Source organism: Hyperolius riggenbachi, chromosome 11 (assembly GCF_040937935.1).
Source record: "Hyperolius riggenbachi isolate aHypRig1 chromosome 11, aHypRig1.pri, whole genome shotgun sequence".
Classification (NCBI taxonomy): Eukaryota; Metazoa; Chordata; class Amphibia; order Anura; family Hyperoliidae; genus Hyperolius; species Hyperolius riggenbachi.
The window spans coordinates 254,055,668-254,075,500 of NC_090656.1; the positions used below are offsets into that span (position 1 = coordinate 254,055,668).

Consider the following 19,833-nt stretch of genomic DNA (forward strand, 5'->3'; position numbering starts at 1 on the left):
AGCCGCATGCAGCTATACTGGCTGTACTGGGGCATCTATACTGGCTATACTGGGGCATCTGCTATACTGGCTATACTGGGGCATCTGCTATACTGGCTATACTGGGGCATCTGCTATACTGGCTAATCTATACTGGGGCAGCTATACTGGCTATACTGAGGCAGCTATACTGGCTATACTGAGGCATCTGCTATACTGGCTATACTGGGGCATCTGCTATACTGGCTAATCTATACTGGGGCAGCTATACTGGCTATACTGAGGCATCTATACTAGCTATACTGAGGCATCTATACTAGCTATACTGAGGCATCTATACTGGCTATACTGGGGCAGCTATACTTTCTAGATACTCGTACCCAGATTACCTACTGCCCCCCCCCCCCCCCCCCCCGAAAACTGGCACCCCGGGCCCCAGGGGAAAGGTTTGGTCTAGATAGTGGTCCCCGAGCTGAAAAAGGTTGGGGACCCCTGCCCTAGTGGACAATACTGTGCATGCACAGTGCAGTATGTCCAGGTCAAAGGTCACCAACCGTGGGACCAGAAGGAGGAGGAATTGGATTCGCTATACACACACTAGCCTTTTTTTTTTTTTTTTTTTTTTTTTTTTTTTTTTTTTTACAATTTAACTGATTCTTCGACTTGTTCCATTAATTTGAAAAATCGAACCAATATACCATACACTAAGTTTTTCAAAAAATATTAAACTATCAAAAAATGTTATTTCTTGCCATAGGCGCCATATTACCCGGATACTCCTCTGTATACACCATGCAATTTCCCATCAGACCGACGGGTCGAATCAATAGTTACTGGCAAGGCCAATCAGCACTCGATAAATTAAGGGATCAATTTTGTGTAGTAGCGATCGGGAAATCTATGCCATTATTGATTGGAAGCTGATTGGACAAGCCATTGCATAGTGTGCACCAGGTCTTAGAGGGTGCGCCTAATCTCAGCTCGTTACCTGCATACAGTGAATACACCTGGTTGATAGGGGATAAAATACTTATTTCACTCATTACAATGCACATCAAGCTCTGACTTTGGGACACTGCGTTTTTCAGGGTTATTTTGTTGTTATTCTGTCCCCCACAGCTACAATAAACCTCCCATTACAATGATAGACTGGTAATTTCTTGGTCAGAGGGCAAACAAAATCAGCAGGGGATCAAATGCCTCTTTACCTCACTGTATCATAACATATCCAGGAGACCTACTGCTTTTCATCCCACCCTCAAATTCTTTCCCCAGAAACGCAGTAGCCTCACAGCCTGTACTGGGTTCCTGGAATGCAGAGCCAAGTCTGTAACACTGGCTGCCTGATCTGTAAGTTATGCTGATCTGGATGTTAGTTTTGTGTTATTAGGCCTGAAGACAAATAACGCATGTTGGGAAGGTGGCCGGGTGGGAGGGGGGCGTTTGTGTAGGTGGGTTTGGAAGGGGGGAAATGTTACAGCTTTTACTTGACCACCAAAACAAACATATTTTTCACATGAAAACAGCCACACACTAAAGTTTTTGGGCTTCCTCAAACATTTCTGTGGTTTCTACCTAAGAGCAGAAAATATGACAACATAAACCGTCCACATCCTGTACTAAAATAGACCAAAGCCCAAATTAGAAACCCCTATACTATGATGTGTGTCTTTTTGTAAAGCATAACTGTATTTACACAGCGATTTACACATTTCCTTTTTCCGCATACAGAGCTCTGTGCAAAAGTCATTTGCACCTCCAACGTGCGAGAAGTCAGTTAGTAGTTCTTCATGCAGACCCCTTGAATGACGCATAAGAGCCCAACCTCATGGATCACTGATACTAAAGCGCCCGCTCTGAGACTGACTGACACAGAAGACTCCACCCCATGAATGACTGACACAGAAGACCCCGCCCCATGACTGACAAACAGAAGACCCTGCCCCATGGCTGACACAGAAGACCCCGCCTCGTGGCTGAAAAACACAGAAGACCCCCAGCCTCATGGATCACTGGCATAGAAGGTCCCGCCCTATTGCTGACTGACACAAAGTTCCCATAGACTGACTGACACAGACGACTCCACCCCATGACTGACTAACACAGAAAAGCCTCACCCCATGACTGACTGACACAGAAGATCCCACCCCATTGCTGACTGACACAGAAGATCCCATCCCATGAATCACTGACCTTGAAGACACCGCCCCATGACTGACTAACACTAAAAACTGCACCCTATAACTGATTGACATTGAAGAGACCTCCCTGTGACTGACTGACACAGAAGATCTGCTCCATGACTGACTGACACAGAAGACCCCAACTCAAGAACTCACCCCATGGCTGACTGACACAGAAGACTCCACCCCTTGACTGACTAATGCAGAAGATTCCACCCAATGATTGACTGAGGCTAAAGATCCCACCCCATAGCTGACTGACGCAGAAGAACCCACCCAATTGACAGAAGCAGAAGAGCCTGCACCATAACTGACTGACACAGAAGACCCCACCCCATGACTGACTGACACAGAAGACCCCACCCCATGACTGACTGACACAGAAGACCCCACCCCATGACTGACTGACACAGAAGACCCCACCCCATGACTGACTGACACAGACGACCCCATGACTGACTGACACAGAAGACTCCATGACTGACTGACACAGAAGACTCCACCCCATGACTGACTGACACAGAAGACCCCACCCCATGACTGACTGACACAGAAGACCCCACCCCATGACTGACTGACACAGAAGACCCCACCCCATGACTGACTGACACAGAAGACCCCACCCCATGACTGACTGACACAGAAGACCCCACCCCATGACTGACTGACACAGAAGACCCCACCCCATGACTGACTGACATAGAGAACGTGCAGAGAGAGTGTTGAGGTGACTGTCTTACTCTGGCTCAGGGTGTACAAGTCAGATGCCAAGTGGGGGGCCGATTTCACTGTCTGAGACCCTGAAGACAATTCAGAGAAGGATGGAATCATCGACCCAAAGGCAAGAATAAAACACAGAAGCACAACCTGCAGAGAGGAGAGAGAAATCAGAGGGGAGGGCACACAGCGGACAGGTTAGTGGGTTAGTAAGTAGACCTCAGTCTTACAGATGGCAGAAAGGTCGGGTTATATTAATAACACAGCAAGTCCATGGAGGAGGCCTCAGTGGTGCAGCAAAGCATTCTGGGACACATTACAAAAAATCCAGTTGGTCAGTTTTATGCAGTGTATTTTTGCCATGAGGCCCGGAGAGCAGGTCATCGGTCAGCCAGTTCACAATGCAGGAGAGACAGATTCTGCAATCAGTGTCATAACCAAGTAGCACAAACACGGTTTCGCACGACAGCCAGGGGCCCTGGGCTCTCTCACTGGCCGGGGCCACCAAACCACCATGCGATACCTAGAGTGAAGTGCGGGTGGTCCCTGGACCTCTCGCCACCATGGAATTCACCCCCACTGCCTGGGGTCCTGGGATCACCCGCACTTCTCTCTAGGTATCGCAGGGTGGTTTCTTTTTTGCAGCTTCCAGGATGCGGTTGACAGGTGAGTGGTTAGGGAGGGGACCGTGTGGGAGATGTGCCTACATGGGGCGTCCCTGTAACTGATGTAATCTACGATTACGTCCAACCGAAGCCTCCCACCTGAATGCCACCTAATTTTATGCAATTCCTGCTAGATTTGGTACGGCAGGCAAAGGGTGTAAGACCGTACACCGGATAGGCTGACTGGCGCCTGCTGACCAGATAGAGGTAGGAAATTGCTTTAGCTGGGAGTAAGCAATTGTGTGTGTTATAACCAAGTAGCTCATACACACGCGCATACGCCTCCTAGTGTGTAAAGGCTCATACACACGCGCATACGCCTCCTAGTGTGTAAAGGCTCATACACCCGCGCATACGCCTCCTAGTGCGCCACAATTGGAACGGCAAGGGGGTTAATAAATCTCACTAACCGGAATCTGTGCACATTGCCAATAGGCACAGAGCAGCACACTGTTGGCAGTGTACCTATTGGCAGTGTGCACTCTGTGTGTTGCTCAGTGCCTGTAGGCAGAGTGCTGCTCTGGGCCTGTCGCCAGTGTGCTGCTCTGGGCCTGTCAGAGTACTGATCAGTGCCTGTTTGTAGTGTGCTGCTCAGTGACGGTTAGCAGTGTGTGCTGGGGTGCCTGTTAGTGAGAATATAAAAGCAGATATTTGTTTCTGAAGCTCTCCCCTCCCCTGTGGTAAAATGCTCTTTATTGTGAAGATATTATCAGTATTTCAGGAAACACGAAGTACAGACTAGCGGTCAGCCGTTTCTCAGTGTCAACCCGCAGTTCTCAGGGTGTTATACGCCACAGGCACAGCGTTATATGTGACAGGCACACGCCGGGACATTATCACTGTATTAAATGCAAACCTGATACGGAGGCTGCCATCTGCATTCTCTAATAAACAATGCTGGTTGCCTGGCTTCTGTGCTCATGTTTCGCCTCTAGCACTACAAGTCACTGCCCTGGAATGAGCATGCAGATCAGATGCTGTGACTCCACTGGCTGCATGCTTGTTGCGGGGCTGTGACTCCGCTGGCTGCATGCTTGTTGCGGGGCTGTGACTTCGCTGGCTGCATGCTTGTTGCGGGGCTGTGACTCCGCTGGCTGCATGCTTGTTGCGGGGCTGTGACTCCGCTGGCTGCATGCTTGTTGCGGGGCTGTGACTCCGCTGGCTGCATGCTTGTTGCGGGGCTGTGACTCCGCTGGCTGCATGCTTGTTGCGGAGCTGTGACTCCGCTGGCTGCATGCTTGTTGCGGGGCTGTGACTCCGCTGGCTGCATGCTTGTTGCGGGGCTGTGGCCCCGCTGGCTGCATGCTTGTTGCGGGGCTGTGACTCCGCTGGCTGCATGCTTGTTGCGGGGCTGTGACTCCGCTGGCTGCATGCTTGTTGCGGGGCTGTGACTCCGCTGGCTGCATGCTTGTTGCGGGGCTGTGACTCCGCTGGCTGCATGCTTGTTGCGGAGCTGTGACTCCGCTGGCTGCATGCTTGTTGCGGGGCTGTGACTCCGCTGGCTGCATGCTTGTTGCGGGGCTGTGACTCCGCTGGCTGCATGCTTGTTGCGGGGCTGTGACTCCGCTGGCTGCATGCTTGTTGCGGGGCTGTGACTCCGTTGGCTGCATGCTTGTTGCGGGGCTGTGACTCCGCTGGCTGCATGCTTGTTGCGGGGCTGTGACTCCGCTGGCTGCATGCTTGTTGCGGGGCAGTGACTCCGCTGGCTGCATGCTTGTTGCGGGGCTGTGACTCCGCTGGCTGCATGCTTGTTGTGGGGCTGTGACTCTGCTGGCTGCATGCTTGTTGCAGGGCTGTGACTGCACTGGCTGCATGCTTGTTGCGGGGCTGTGACTCCACTGGCTGCATGCTTGTTGCGGGGCTGTGACTCTGCTGGCTGCATGCTTGTTGCGGGGCTGTGACTCTGCTGGCTGCATGCTTGTTGCGGGGCTGTGACTCTGCTGGCTGCATGCTTGTTGCGGGGCTGTGACTCTGCTGGCTGCATGCTTGTTGCGGGGCTGTGACTCCGCTGGCTGCATGCTTGTTGCGGGGCTGTGACTCCGCTGGCTGCATGCTTGTTATAGGGCTGGGACTCCGCTGGCTGCATGCTTGTTGCAGGGCTGGGACTCCGCTGGCTGCATGGTTGTTGCGGGGCTGTGACTCCGCTGGCTGCATGCTTGTTGCGGGGCTGTGACTCCGCTGGCTGCATGCAGAACCCAGTCCCTCTGTCATCTGTCGTTCAGGACTGATGTTCAGACCTGAACGACAGCGGGGGACCAGAGGATTGGGTTCTTTACAGTAAGAGTGATTAAGATGTGGAATGCATTGCCACAGGAAGTCGTTATGGCAAACTCTATACCTGCATTTAAAGGGGGCTTAGATGCTTTCCTTGCGTTGAAAGACATCCATGGCTACAATTACTAGGTAATGCCTAATGATGTTGATCCAGGGATTTTATCTGATTGCCATCTGGAGTCGGGAAGGAATTTTTCCCTTTAGGGGCTAATTGGACCATGCCTTGTAAGGGTTTTTTCGCCTTCCTCTGGATCAACAGGGGTATGTGGGGGACGGGCTGGAGTTGTACTTTGTACTGGTTGAACTCGATGGACGTATGTCTTTTTTCAACCAAAATAACTATGTAACTATGTAACTATGTGTTTAATCAACTCTAAACTTCATTCCAATCCTATAAATGGATATATTTCTAAGTTAATAAGAAGGAAAATTAACCAGGGTAAAAACAGACTAGTGTGGTTTGAATGATCTATGAAATCTTAATAGTATGCGTCACTAGGGGTGTGCCAGGGGCGTCACTAGGGGTGTGCCAGGGGCGTCACTAGGGGTGTGCCAGGGGCGTCACTAGGGGTGTGCCAGGGGCGTCACTAGGGGTGTGCCAGGGGCGTCACTAGGGGTGTGCCAGGGGCGTCACTAGGGGTGTGCCAGGGGCGTGGCTTAGGGTCCCTCTTTCTTATCTCAAAAAGTTGGTAAGTATGCAACACAACTAAAGCCAAAAGCTTAGGAGAACAGCCAGGCAACTGGCATTGTTTAAAGGGGACCTGAAATGAAAGGAATACAGAGGGTGCCATCTTCATACCCTTATACAGTGCACCTAAACAGAGCGATATGGAAGTTTCCTGTTAAACAATACCAGTTGCCTGGCAGGACCTCTTTGGCTGCTGTAGTGGCTGAATCACACACCTGAAACAAGCATGCAGCTAATCCAGTCTGACTTCAGTCAGAGCACCTGATCTGCATGCTTGTTCAGGGGCTGTGGCTAAAAGTAATAGAGACACAGAATCAGCAGGGGAGTCAGGCAACTGGCATTACTTTAAAGGGAAAAATCCATATCCTTCTCAGTTTAGGTTCCCTTTAAGTAGTAAAAAAAAAACACACCACACCATGAAGATTTTGAGCGGTAGCTGCTGATCAGCTGCTTGGTTATTCAGCTACTTTATTTGACTGTTTTTTAAAACCCTTGGACACTATTCGCACATGCCCAGTCCGGATGCACTCGTCTATGGCTGGAAGTGATGCCACAGTACTACTGAGGCGAGTATCTCCTCCCTCCTCCCCCACCAACCACTACAGGTTTGCTTTAAGTTTAAAGGACAACTGAAGTAAGAGGGATATGGAGGCTGCCATATTTATTTTCTGTTAAAGTGAACTTTAAGTCAGAAAAAAAAGGGGGTTTACTCAACTGAGGCTTCTACCAGCCCCCTGCAGCAGTCTTGTGCCCTCGCAGCCACTCACTAATCCTCTGGTCCCCCGCTGCCAGCTAGTTCTGCTTCTACCAGCCCCCTGCAGCAGTCCTGTGCCCTCGCAGCCCCTCACTAATCCTCTGGTCCCCCGCTGCCAGCTAGTTCTGCTTCTACCAGCCCCCTGCAGCAGTCCTGTGCCCTCGCAGCCACTCACTAATCCTCTGGTCCCCCGCTGCCAGCTAGTTCTGCTTTTACCAGCCCCCTGCAGCAGTCCTGTGCCCTCGCAGCCACTCACTAATCCTCTGGTCCCCCGCTGCCAGCTAGTTCTGCTTCTACCAGCCCCCTGCAGCAGTCCTGTGCCCTCACAGCCACTCACTGATCCTCTGGTCCCCTGCTGCCAGCTAGTTCTGCTTCTACCAGCCCCCTGCAGCAGTCCTGTGCCCTCGCAGCCACTCACTAATCCTCTGGTCCCCCGCTGCCAGCTAGTTCTGCTTCTACCAGCCCCCTGCAGCAGTCCTGTGCCCTCGCAGCCCCTCACTAATCCTCTGGTCCCCCGCTGCCAGCTAGTTCTGCTTCTACCAGCCCCCTGCAGCAGTCCTGTGCCCTCGCAGCCACTCACTAATCCTCTAGTCCCCCGCTGCCAGCTAGCTCTGCTTCTACCAGCCCCATGCAGCAGTCCTGTGCCCTTCCAGCCACTCACTAATCCTCTGGTCCCCCGCTGCCAGCTAGTTCTGCTTCTACCAGCCCCCTGCAGCAGTCCTGTGCCCCCGCAGCCAATCACTAATCCTCTGGTCCCCCGCTGCCAGCTAGTTCTGCTTCTACCAGCCCCCTGCAGCAGTCCTGTGCCCTCACAGCCACTCACTAATCCTCTGGTCCCCGCTGCCAGCTAGTTCTGCTTCTACCAGCCCCCTGCAGCCATCCTGTGCCCTCGCAGCCACTCACTAATCCTCTGGTCCCCGCTGCCAGCTAGTTCTGCTTCTACCAGCCCCCTGCAGCAGTCCTGTGCCCTCGCAGCCACTCACTAATCCTCTGGTCCCCCGCTGCCAGCTAGTTCTGCTTCTACCAGCCCCCTGCAGCCATCCTGTGCCCTCACAGCCACTCACTAATCCTCTGGTCCCCCGCTGCCAGCTAGTTCTGCTTCTACCAGCCCCCTGCAGCAGTCCTGTGCCCTCACAGCCACTCACTAATCCTCTGGTCCCCCCGCTGCCAGCTAGTTCTGCTTCTACCAGCCCCCTGCAGCAGTCCTGTGCCCTCGCAGCCACTCACTAATCCTCTGGTCCCCCGCTGCCAGCTAGTTCTGCTTCTACCAGCCCCCTGCAGCAGTCCTGTGCCCTCACAGCCACTCACTAATCCTCTGGTCCCCGCTGCCAGCTAGTTCTGCTTCTACCAGCCCCCTGCAGCAGTCCTGTGCCCTCGCAGCCACTCACTAATCCTCTGGTCCCCGCTGCCAGTTAGTTCTGCTTCTACCAGCCCCCTGCAGCAGTCCTGTGCCCCCGCAGCCACTCACTAATCCTCTGGTCCCCCTCTGCCAGCTAGTTCTGCTTCTACCAGCCCCCTGCAGCAGTCCTGTGCCCTCGCAGCCACTCACTAATCCTCTGGTCCCCCGCTGCTAGCTAGTTCTGCTTCTACCAGCCCCCTGCAGCAGTCCTGTGCCCTCGCAGCCACTCACTAATCCTCTGGTCCCCCGCTGCCAGCTAGTTCTGCTTCTACCAGCCCCCTGCAGCAGTCCTGTGCCCTCGCAGCCACTCACTAATCCTCTGGTCCCCCGCTGCCAGCTAGTTCTGCTTCTACCAGCCCCATGCAGCAGTCCTGTGCCCTCGCAGCCACTCACTAATCCTCTGGTCCCCTGCTGCCAGCTAGTTCTGCTTCTACCAGCCCCATGCAGCCATCCTGTGCCCTCGCAGCCACTCACTAATCCTCTGGTCCCCCGCTGCCAGCTAGTTCTGCTTCTACCAGCCCCCTGCAGCAGTCCTGTGCCCTCGCAGCCACTCACTAATCCTCTGGTCCCCGCTGCCAGCTAGTTCTGCTTCTACCAGCCCCCTGCAGCAGTCCTGTGCCCTCGCAGCCACTCACTAATCCTCTGGTCCCCCGCTGTCAGCTAGTTCTGCTTCTACCAGCCCCATGCAGCAGTCCTGTGCCCTCGCAGCCACTCACTAATCCTCTGGTCCCCCGCTGCCAGCTAGTCCTGCTTCTACCAGCCCCCTGCAGCAGTCCTGTGCCTTTGCAGCCACTCACTAATCCTCTGGTCCCCCGCTGCCAGCTAGTTCTGCTTCTACCAGCCCCCTGCAGCAGTCCTGTGCCCTCGCAGTCACTCACTAATCCTCTGGTCCCCCGCTGCCAGCTAGTTCTGCTTCTACCAGCCCCCTGCAGCAGTCCTGTGCCCTCACAGCCACTCACTAATCCTCTGGTCCCCCGCTGCCAGCTAGTTCTGCTTCCCTCAGCCCCCTGCAGCAGTCCTGTGCCCTCGCAGCCACTCACTAATCCTCTGGTCCCCCGCTGTCAGCTAGTCCTGCTTCTACCAGCCCCCTGCAGCAGTCCTGTGCCCTCGCAGCCACTCACTAATCCTCTGGTCCCCCGCTGCCAGCTAGTTCTGCTTCTACCAGCCCCATGCAGCAGTCCTGTGCCTTCGCAGCCACTCACTAATCCTCTGGTCCCCCGCTGCCAGCTAGTTCTGCTTCTACCAGCCCCATGCAGCAGTCCTGTGCCCTCGCAGCCACTCACTAATCCTCTGGTCCCCCGCTGCCAGCTAGTTTTTTTTTTTGCCGACAGGCCCGTCAGGACTGGCCATGCGTAGCTTTTTCCACATTCCCGACTGTAATTAGCGCTATTGCGGGCCGCAACGCGTTCAAAAATACGCGTTGCCGCATATTTATAAGTTCGTAATGCGGCAACGCGTATTTTTGTTCGCGTTGCGGCCCGCAATAGCGCTAATTACAGTCGGGAATGCGGAAAAAGCTACGCATGGCCAAAACGAAACTAGCTGGCAGCGGGGGACCAGAGGATTAGTGAGTGACTACGAGGGCACAGGAGGACTGCTGCAGGGGGCTGGTAGAAGCAGAACTAGCTGGCAGCGGGGGACCAGAGGATTAGTGAGGGGCTGCGAGGGCACAGGACTGCTGCAGGGGGCTGGTGGAAGCAGAGCTAGCTGGCAGCGGGGGACCAGAGGATTAGTGAGTGGCTGCGAGGGCACAGGACTGCTGCAGGGGGCTGGTAGAAGCAGAACTAGCTGGCAGCGGGGGACCAGAGGATTAGTGAGTGGCTGCGAGGGCACAGGACTGCTGCAGGGAGCTGGTAGAAGCAGAACTAGCTGGCAGCAGGGGACCAGAGGATTAGTGAGTGGCTGCGAGGGCACAGGACTGCTGCAGGGGGCTGGTAGAAGCAGAACTAGCTGACAGCGGGGAGCAGAGGATTTGTGAGTGGCTGCGAGGGCACAGGACTGCTGCAGGGGCCTGGTAGAAGCAGAACTAGCTGGCAGCGGGGGACCAGAGGATTAGTGAGGGGCTGCGAGGGCACAGGACTGCTGCAGGGGGCTGGTAGAAGCAGAACTAGCTGGCAGCGGGGGACCAGAGGATTAGTGAGTGGCTGCGAGGGCACAGGACTGCTGCAGGGGGCTGGTAGAAGCAGAGCTAGCTGGCAGCGGGGGACCAGAGGATTAGTGAGTGACTACGAGGGCACAGGATGGCTGCAGGGGGCTGGTAGAAGCAGAGCTAGCTGGCAGCGGGGGACCAGAGGATTAGTGAGTGGCTGCGAGGGCACAGGACTGCTGCAGGGGGCTGGTAGAAGCAGAACTAGCTGGCAGCGGGGGACCAGAGGATTAGCGAGTGGCTGCGAGGGCACAGGACTGCTGCAGGTGGCTGGTAGAAGTAGAACTAGCTGGCAGCGGGGGACCAGAGGATTAGTGAGTGGCTGCGAGGGCACAGGACTGCTGCAGGGGGCTGGTAGAAGCAGAACTAGCTGGCAGCGGGGGGACCAGAGGATTAGTGAGTGGCTGCGAGGGCTCAGGATGGCTGCATGGGGCTGGTAGAAGCAGAACTAGCTGGCAGCGGGGGACCAGAGGATTAGTGAGTGGCTGCGAGGGCACAGGACTGCTGCAGGGGGCTGGTAGAAGCAGAACTAGCTGGCAGCGGGGGACCAGAGGATTAGTGAGTGGCTGCGAGGGCACAGGATGGCTGCATGGGGCTGGTAGAAGCAGAACTAGCTGGCAGCGGGGGACCAGAGGATTAGTGAGTGGCTGTGAGGGCACAGGACTGCTGCAGGGGGCTGGTAGAAGCAGAACTAGCTGGCAGCGGGGGACCAGAGGATTAGTGAGTGACTAGGAGGGCACAGGATGGCTGCAGGGGGCTGGTAGAAGCAGAGCTAGCTGGCAGCGGGGGACCAGAGGATTAGTGAATGGCTGCGAGGGCACAGGACTGCTGCAGGGGGCTGGTAGAAGCAGAACTAGCTGGCAGCGGGGGAGCAGAGGATTAGTGAGTGGCTGCGAGGGCACAGGACTGCTGCAGGGGGCTGGTAGAAGCAGGACTAGCTGGCAGCGGGGGACCAGAGGATTAGTGAGTGGCTGCGAGGGCACAGGACTGCTGCAGGGGGCTGGTAGAAGCAGAACTAGCTGGCAGCGGGGGAGCAGAGGATTAGTGAGTGGCTGCGAGGGCACAGGACTGCTGCAGGGGGCTGGTAGAAGCAGGACTAGCTGGCAGCGGGGGACCAGAGGATTAGTGAGTGGCTGTGAGGGCACAGGACTGCTGCAGGGGGCTGGTAGAAGCAGAACTAGCTGGCAGCGGGGGACCAGAGGATTAGTGAGTGGCTGTGAGGGCACAGGACTGCTGCAGGGGGCTGGTAGAAGCCCCAGTTAAGTAAAACTCTTTTTTTGTGACTTAAGGTTCACTTTAAACAATACCAGTTCCCTGGCAGCCCTGCTGCTCTATTTGGGGGCAGTAGTGTCTGAATCAGTCCAGAAACAAGCATGCAGCTGATCTTGTCAGATTTGATAATGTCAGAAACACCTGATCTGTTGCATGCTTGTTCAGGGGCTATGGCTAAAAGTATTAGAGGCAGAGAATAAGCAGGACAGCCAGGCAACAGGTATTGCTTTTAAAGGGAAGGTCCAAGCAAAAAAAAAAAATGAGATTCACTTACCTGGGGCTTCTACCAGCCCCATGCAGCCATCCTGTGCCCTCGCAGCCACTCACTGCTGCTCCAGTCCCCCGCCACCAGCTAGTTCTGCTTCTACCAGCCCCATGCAGCCATCCTGTGCCCTCGTAGTCACTCACTGCTGCTCCAGTCCCCCGCCGCCAGCTAGTTCTGCTTCTACCAGCCCCATGCAGCCATCCTGTGCCCTCGTAGTCACTCACTGCTGCTCCAGTCCCCCGCTGGCAGCTTGCTGACCTCGGAGGTCAGGGCCAAATTGCGTACATTTTTAGACATTCCCGCTAGTGCAGGAACATTAACACATACATTTTTACGCGTTAGTGGTGAAACACGTAAATTTTTGTTCCTGCACTAGCTGGAATGCGTAAAAATGTATGCAATGTGGCCCTGACCTCCGAGGTCAGAAAGCTGCCAGCGGGGGACTGGAGCAGCAGTGAGTGACTACAAGGGCACAGGATGGCTACATGGGGCTGGTAGAAGCCCCAAGTAAGTGAAACTCATTTTTTTTTTTTGCTTGGACCTTCCCTTTAAGGAAATAAATATGGCAACTTCCAATTCCTCTCATTTAAGGTGTAAGGGCTGGTGCACACCAAAACCCGCTAGCAGATCCGCAAAATGCTAGCAGATTTTTAAACGCTTTTTTTTATTTTTATGAGGCGTTTTGCTAGCGTTTTGCTGATTGCTGCTGCGGATTTCAGTATAGTAGATTTCATATATTGTTACAGTAAAGCTGTTACTGAACAGCTTCTGTAACAAAAACGCCTGCAAAACCGCTCTGAACAGGCGTTTTTCAGAGCGGTTTGCGTTTTTCCTATACTTAACATTGAGGCAGAAACGCACCCGCAATCCAAAAAATGCCTCACCCAGGCATTTTTCGTTTCTGCAAAACGCCTCCCGCTCTGGTGTGCACCACCCCATTGAGATACATTGACCAAGCAGATCCGCAGCCGCAAGCGGATCTGAAAACGCCCAAAAAGCCGCTCGGTGTGCACCAGCCCTAACTGTCGGGCATAAAATAAAAAATCAATTATTTGTATCTGGTAAACAAGTAATAAGGATGCTAACCAGGCAATCCAAAAGTTAAAATCGCTATTACTTTTCTTGTTGATAAATGGTCATTCCCCAGTTTACCTGACTCTTATTTGGTACATCTGCCGCACAAAGGAAGTTGCAGGGCATGCTGGGTTGTCCTTTTTTTGCTTCTGTACTTCCCCTCAGACTAAAGGTGGCCATACACTGGCCCGATTCGCGGCCGTTTCGACAGCAGATTCGATCCTGGGATCGAATCTGCTGCCAATCGTTCGCGCTAAACGCACCCGCCGATCCGATTTCCTCCCGAAATCGGATCGGTCCGTCGATCGCGCCGTGCGGGAAATTACCCTCGATCGCCCGCGGGTAGGGTGCGCGTCGCTAGCGGCGGCCGATCCGATCAGGTATACATTACCTGTAGCTGGCTCCCGGGCGTCTTCTCCGCATCTGCTCCGCGCTGCACCCGCTCCATCCTGGCGCTTCCTGTCACTGCAATGACCAGGAAGTTCAAACAGAGGGCGCTCTATTTGAACTTCCTGGTCACGGAGTGACACAGGAAGCGCCGGGATGGAGCGGGTGCAGCGTGGAGAAGATGCGGAGAAGACGCTCGGGAGCCAGCGTCAGGTAATGTATACGGGGGGGGGGGGGGGGGGGGGGACAGGCGGCAGCGGCGGCTCCACAGATTGTGAATAGATTTCAGCCTGAAACCGATCACAATCTGTTTGCAGTAAAGGCAGCCATACGATCCCTCTCTAAACAATAGGGATCTGTCAGCTGGTCGATCTAATGGCAAATCGACCAGTGTATGGCTACCTTAATGCTGCCTGATTGGCTGAAGCCTCTTTCCCTCCTGTTTTCCCCTCTCTGTTCCTCTCTGATTGGCCAATATTTCTCATGCTGAGATAATGCACTTTCTATAGTGAAGGGCGGGAAAATCAGCCAGAGGAGAGTAAGGGAGGAAATTACATCAGGATTGGCTTACAAATAGCCACACTTAACCTCCTTGGCGGTATGAAAAATACCGCCAGGAGGCAGCGCAGCAGTTTTTTTAAAAAAAAAAATGTTTTTAATCATGTAGCGAGCCGAGGGCTCGCTACATGATAGCCGCTGCTGAGCGGCACCCCCCCGCCCGCTTCGATCGCCTTCGGCGATCTCCGATCAGGAAATCCCGTTCATAGAACGGGATTTCCTGGAGGGCTTCCCCCGTCGCCATGGCGATGGGGCGGGATGACGTCACCGACGTCACTGACGTCGGGACGTCATTGGGAGTCCCGGGCCACCCCTCGGCGCTGCCTGGCACTGATTGGCCAGGCAGCGCTGGGGTCTGGAGGGGGGGGGGCCCGCGCCGCAGCAGATAGCGGCGATCGGGCAGGGGCCGGCGGCGATCAGAGTGCTGGCGCAGCTATCAAAGTGCTAGCTGCGTCCAGCAAAAAAAAAAATTATTAAAATCGGCCCAGCAGGGCCTGAGCGGCACCCTCCGGCGGCTTACCCCGTGTCACACACGGGGTTACCGCCAAGGAGGTTAAAGAGAGTCGGAAGTGAGTTTAAATTCCTGTTTTTATTTTTTATTTATGTTCAGCATTATAGTGAGTGCTAAAACGCCGCATCCGTGAGGCAGAACAAGGGTCTTATACCGCCCCTTAAATCCCCAGGGCTAAAATCGGGGAGCGCTTCCTCAGAAGCAGAGCTTTGTGCTGTAGCTTTGCCTCTCCTGGCGTCAATCCCCGCCCCTGTTTTCTTTCACTGAGAGGGGCGGGGGAGAGGCGGAGATCCACGTTGGATTGACTTGCATAGAGGCAGAGCTGCAGCTCAAAGCTCTGCCTCCCTGGGCAGCAAAATCCATGACTTTGAAGGTTGTGGATTTTTGCCTTTGGGGGGTAAAAAAAACTCTCGTTCTGCTGCGGGGATGCGGCATTTTAGTGCTCATTATAATGCTGAACATAAATAAAAGATAAAAACAGGAATTTAAATTCGCTTCAGAGTCTCTTTAAAATGCTAAAAAGGATTTTCTCTTTTTTTACTGTAGAAAAATCACTAAAATCAAAACGTGGATGTTATGATCGCTTCTGCAGCGTTTTCTGCTGACTGCAGTGGTATTGCAAACCAAGCAGTTCTAATGTCATTACATGCATTTGCTTGCATAGTTTGGTTTGCACTTAAACTAGTTGCTGATTCCATCTGCAGTCGCTCTGAAGTTAATGACAGTTTAATATGCTTTTGTGTAAACAAACATTGTCTGCTGCAGTGGAGGGGCGGTCCCTTTCCTGCAGGCTGCATATCATTGTCTGCCTTTTCCTGCTATCAGCCTGTGATTAATTACCATTCACTTGTGTGGGAATCTGCAGGTCTGCTCCCATTGGATGACCTCAGTATAAAGAACTGCTTCCTGCAATGCCTCATGGGCTATCATAGTTTCAGACTCTATCTGTTACTCTGCTCGTGCCCCACCTTGTTCCTGGTCCGTGTGGACTGCGCTGACTCCTGCGAAGGGGTCAGCGAGTCCTCCTAGTTCTGCTCTTGTTCTAGAAGTTGCTACTTGCTTGTCTTGTGTCATATATTGGTTCATCGCCAATATATACGCATACTTGCGCATTTTGTTATTTTCCTTGTATTCGTGTTACGTTAATATATCAGTGTCGCTGATATATACGTACACGAACTGTTTATTTCCTGTGTTCAGCTAGTCAGTTTTCCAGCACGTTTTGGTAGTTTGCGCGTATCGTGAACACCCGTGCTGAGCTAGTTATCCTGTTCCTGGTCCTGTTTGTGGATTGCGTTCATCTCTGCGAAGAGATAACGAATCCTTCTGAATCCTGTTCCTGGTCCTGTTTGTGGATTGCGTTCATCTCTGCGAAGAGATAGCGAATCCTTCTGAATCCTGTCCTGTTACCGTTTGTGGATTGCGTTCATCTCTGCGAAGAGATAGCGAATCCTTCTGAATCCTGTTCTGTTACCGTTTGTGGATTGCGTTCATCTCTGCGAAGAGATAGCGAATCCTTCTGAGTCCTGTTCCCTGTATTACTTCAGTCTTAGTCAGAGTTCCTGCTTATGTCATATATCGGTTCATTGCCAATATATACATATGTTAGTCAGACGTTACGAATAGTTTCATTGATAGCTGTAATTGTAATACGCTAGGAAAACATACTTATTGTATATTTATCTGTGTTACGTTCATCTATCTCGATCCTGCTATTTCCTGTCTCTCCTGTCCTGTCTTTGTGAGGCACGCCATCGCCGCAACGCATTGGCTGCCTCATTCCAGTCTGTCTGGTTTTGGACGCTTGCTGTCGCTAAGTAATCGCTAGCTAGCAAGCGTTCATTCTGTCTACCTGTCCTGATCTCCTCAGTCCTGGTTTATGCGCTCAGCGCTACTTTGCGCTGAGACGTTATTACGAAAGTGTTTGTGGCTGTTCAGATCTGCACCGGCTCTGTGCACCACAATCTCCTATTGGAGTCAGTCCTCTCCTCCACTAAACTGGGGATATCCTGATCCCTTGTGCTGGTGTGTGTACCTCCTTCACGTCAGCTTATGTGTTGTATGCTGACTGTGGAGATTACACCCCCAAGCTTAACATTATGATAGCCCCATTACCAATCCCCATTGTGGGGGGGGTTCCCAGCAAAGATGACACTGTTTGTTATGGTTCCTGTTCCTTTAAGAAATTTGAGAAGCTCAATTCTGAAACAGAAAATGAGTTTTTTTCTGAATGTGCCAGGTTCCTGGCCAATCCTGAGCTCCAGGCTACTCCTGTTTCAACGTGGGCCCCCCAGCTAGTTTATGTTTTATTTAAGGGAAGATTGTTTCAGTGGGCCTACGATGTCTTGGATCATACCAATTTAAAAGAAAGACCACTGGAATTTCTAGCGTTTGTGATCCATAACTGGCTGCGCAAAACCGATTTGCCTAGCCCTTTTGATAAGCTCCTGGCAGCTTGTCAATCAGCTGCTCCTTCTACTGCCTACAAAAATAATCAGCAAGCAGATAATTGTTCTGATAACTTTTCTTCTGCTAAGGCAGCAGGGTCTAAAGCCAAACGTAAACGCTCCAAAAGAAAAGCGTTACAATCAGCGGAGTCGTTGCCCTTGGCGACTGCGCATCAGATCTGTAACGAGACTCCACCATTAGCAGATAATGAAATTCAGTCACCATTCAGGGGAGTCAAATGGACCTATGAAACTACTAATGAACTTTCATTGCTAGCCAGGGAAAATAAAGGTTCTTGTTTAAATGAATTATCTGAATATGATTATGAAGATATATTACAGAGTATTGAACAGATCAATTTATTCGTGCAGCAAGGGAAATTTGCATACACTACAGTTCAATACTTGCTACAGGTATTGGAGATCCTTAGGAATAAGAAATCGGCCAATCACCTGCTAAATAACCCAATGTATGTTTCTGCCACTAACACATTTGCAAACTATGATCAGCCGGAATGCTCAGCTGTTAAATATGCATGGGATCCTCCATTTGAGAAAGGAGAGATGGAAGCCCTGGTCTATGAATGGAAGAAAGATGCAAGTTCATTTTGTCAGTTTTACAGTGCAAAGAGTGAATTAGTATTGAATGCATGCATTAAGTCTGCCTATAACCTAATAAAAACCGGTGTGTGTGGGTATGACTTTGTGGCTCCATTGATCGATGTGTGGAGAATGATTCTGGACGATTTTTATGCGATTCAATCAGTTGATACCAGGGAAGACACACTGTCTAGTGGAGATTGTTCCACTTCCTCAGTTCCTGAGGACTCGCCTGCTTCAGCACCTTTGGCTGATTCAGCGAGTGATTCAGAGCTCCTTTTGTGTGAAATTGAAGTTCCTGTAATTCCACCCTGTACCATGGATAACTCAGTGTTACTTCCCAGTAAGACAGAAATTACTAATACTTCCTTAATCTTGCCATGCACAAATTTCTCAGCAGAGGACCCAGAGGTCCTGCTGACTTCTGAGTCCAGCTTAGCCAGTACTCATGAGTCTTTGTTCAGTGAAACAGACACCAGAAAAATCTTGCCTGTCTCTGCAAATACTTCTGCAGAAATTACCTGTGTTAATAAAGTTCAACTCCTGTCTGATCCAGCAGATGCCAATAGATGCACTACATCAGTTTCTGAGTCCCAGCAATCCTGTCCAGAAATCTCAGAACCCCAACATCTGAATTTTCCAATTTCACAATTGAATGGTGATTTAGATGCGCAAACATTGTGTTTTGATCTTCCTGTTTCTACACCTCACTCTAGTCTCATGAATAACTCACAGCGTCTGCTATGTGAGTCCGAAATCGCAGAATTATTACCGTGTTCAGAAAATGTTCCAGTGAACTTGCCCTGTACCATGAATTGTGCAGTAGATCTCTCCAATAAAACTCAGGTCACAGAATCATTATGCTGTCCAGCAGGTGCTTCCATGGTTTTGCCCTGCAGTGTGGACTGTTCGGTGATCCTGTCCAGTGAAGCTGTGGTCACAGAGTCTTATGCTTCACCCAGTACTTGGGATACTTCAAACCCTCTAGCAGAACAGTCTGAGGCACTGCTTACCTCAGTTGGTGTTACAGTAATATTCACTTGTCTAGCAGCTGTTTTGGAATTACAGTCTGCTCTAATAAAACTTGATGAATTTCTGCCCAGCGAAGCAGAAGCCATTGAAATATTGTCCTCGTCAGCAAGTGTGTCAGATACCTTGCCCTGTACACAGTCTGATTTAACCAATGTTGTTGAGTCCCTCTCCAGTGTTGTAACAGCCGAGGAACTCCAGCCCTGTCCTTTGAATGTTTCAAAAGTCTTGCCCTGTAACATGGATAATTCTGACTCGCTGGAAAAAATAATAGAAATCTCAGAATTTCAGTCCGGGTTAATGAGTGTTTCTGAAACCCAGCCCTGTATCCTGGAAAATTCTGGTTCTCTGGCCGGTGTGGCAGAAGTTCCTGAGTCCCCTTCCTGTCCAGTGAGTTACTCAGTTTTGCCTAGTCCAGTGGGGATTGCTGCACTACTGACTTGTTTTGCAGCCCTTCATGAGCTCCAATCCAGTGTATTTGATGAGTCTCTGTCTAGTCCAGAAGAAGTTATGGGAACCCTGTCTAGTTCGGTGCATACATCAGAAGATTTGTCCTGTCTTGTAAATGCCCCTGAACATGATTTGTTAATAACTTTGCTGGAATCAGAGACATCTAAGTCTAATCCTGCATTTTTTAGTGACAATCCAGTAACTGTGAAGTCTAGTCATGATGATTTTTTTTTGCCCAGTCCTGGTTTCGGTCCTACCTTGACTGACTTTGAGGTTTGCAGTTCCTTGACATGCCCAGAAGTCTCTCTTGTGCCAGTGTGCCCAGATGTGCTTCGTATGCCAGAGTGCCCAAGTGTGTCTGTGTTGGCGTGCTCACACGCTTCCCTAGTGGAGACATGTTCTGATGTTGCCGGTTGGCCTGCATGCCCGGAGATG

At 51.9% G+C, this 19,833-nt stretch overlaps 1 protein-coding gene across 2 annotated transcripts in view; it reads right to left on the reverse strand.

The window, feature by feature from the left end:
- CREB3L1 (cAMP responsive element binding protein 3 like 1) overlaps positions 1 to 19,833 on the reverse strand; it is a 182,310-nt gene that overhangs the window by 14,303 nt on the left and 148,174 nt on the right. The window contains exon 10 of one of the 2 annotated variants that reach the window (XM_068261733.1): positions 2,903 to 3,029. The exons of the other annotated variant lie outside the window; for it this stretch is intronic. Coding sequence (XP_068117834.1) covers positions 2,903 to 3,029 — 127 coding nt within the window. The remainder of the gene's footprint in view (positions 1 to 2,902; positions 3,030 to 19,833) is intronic. 2 annotated transcript variants of the gene reach the window in all.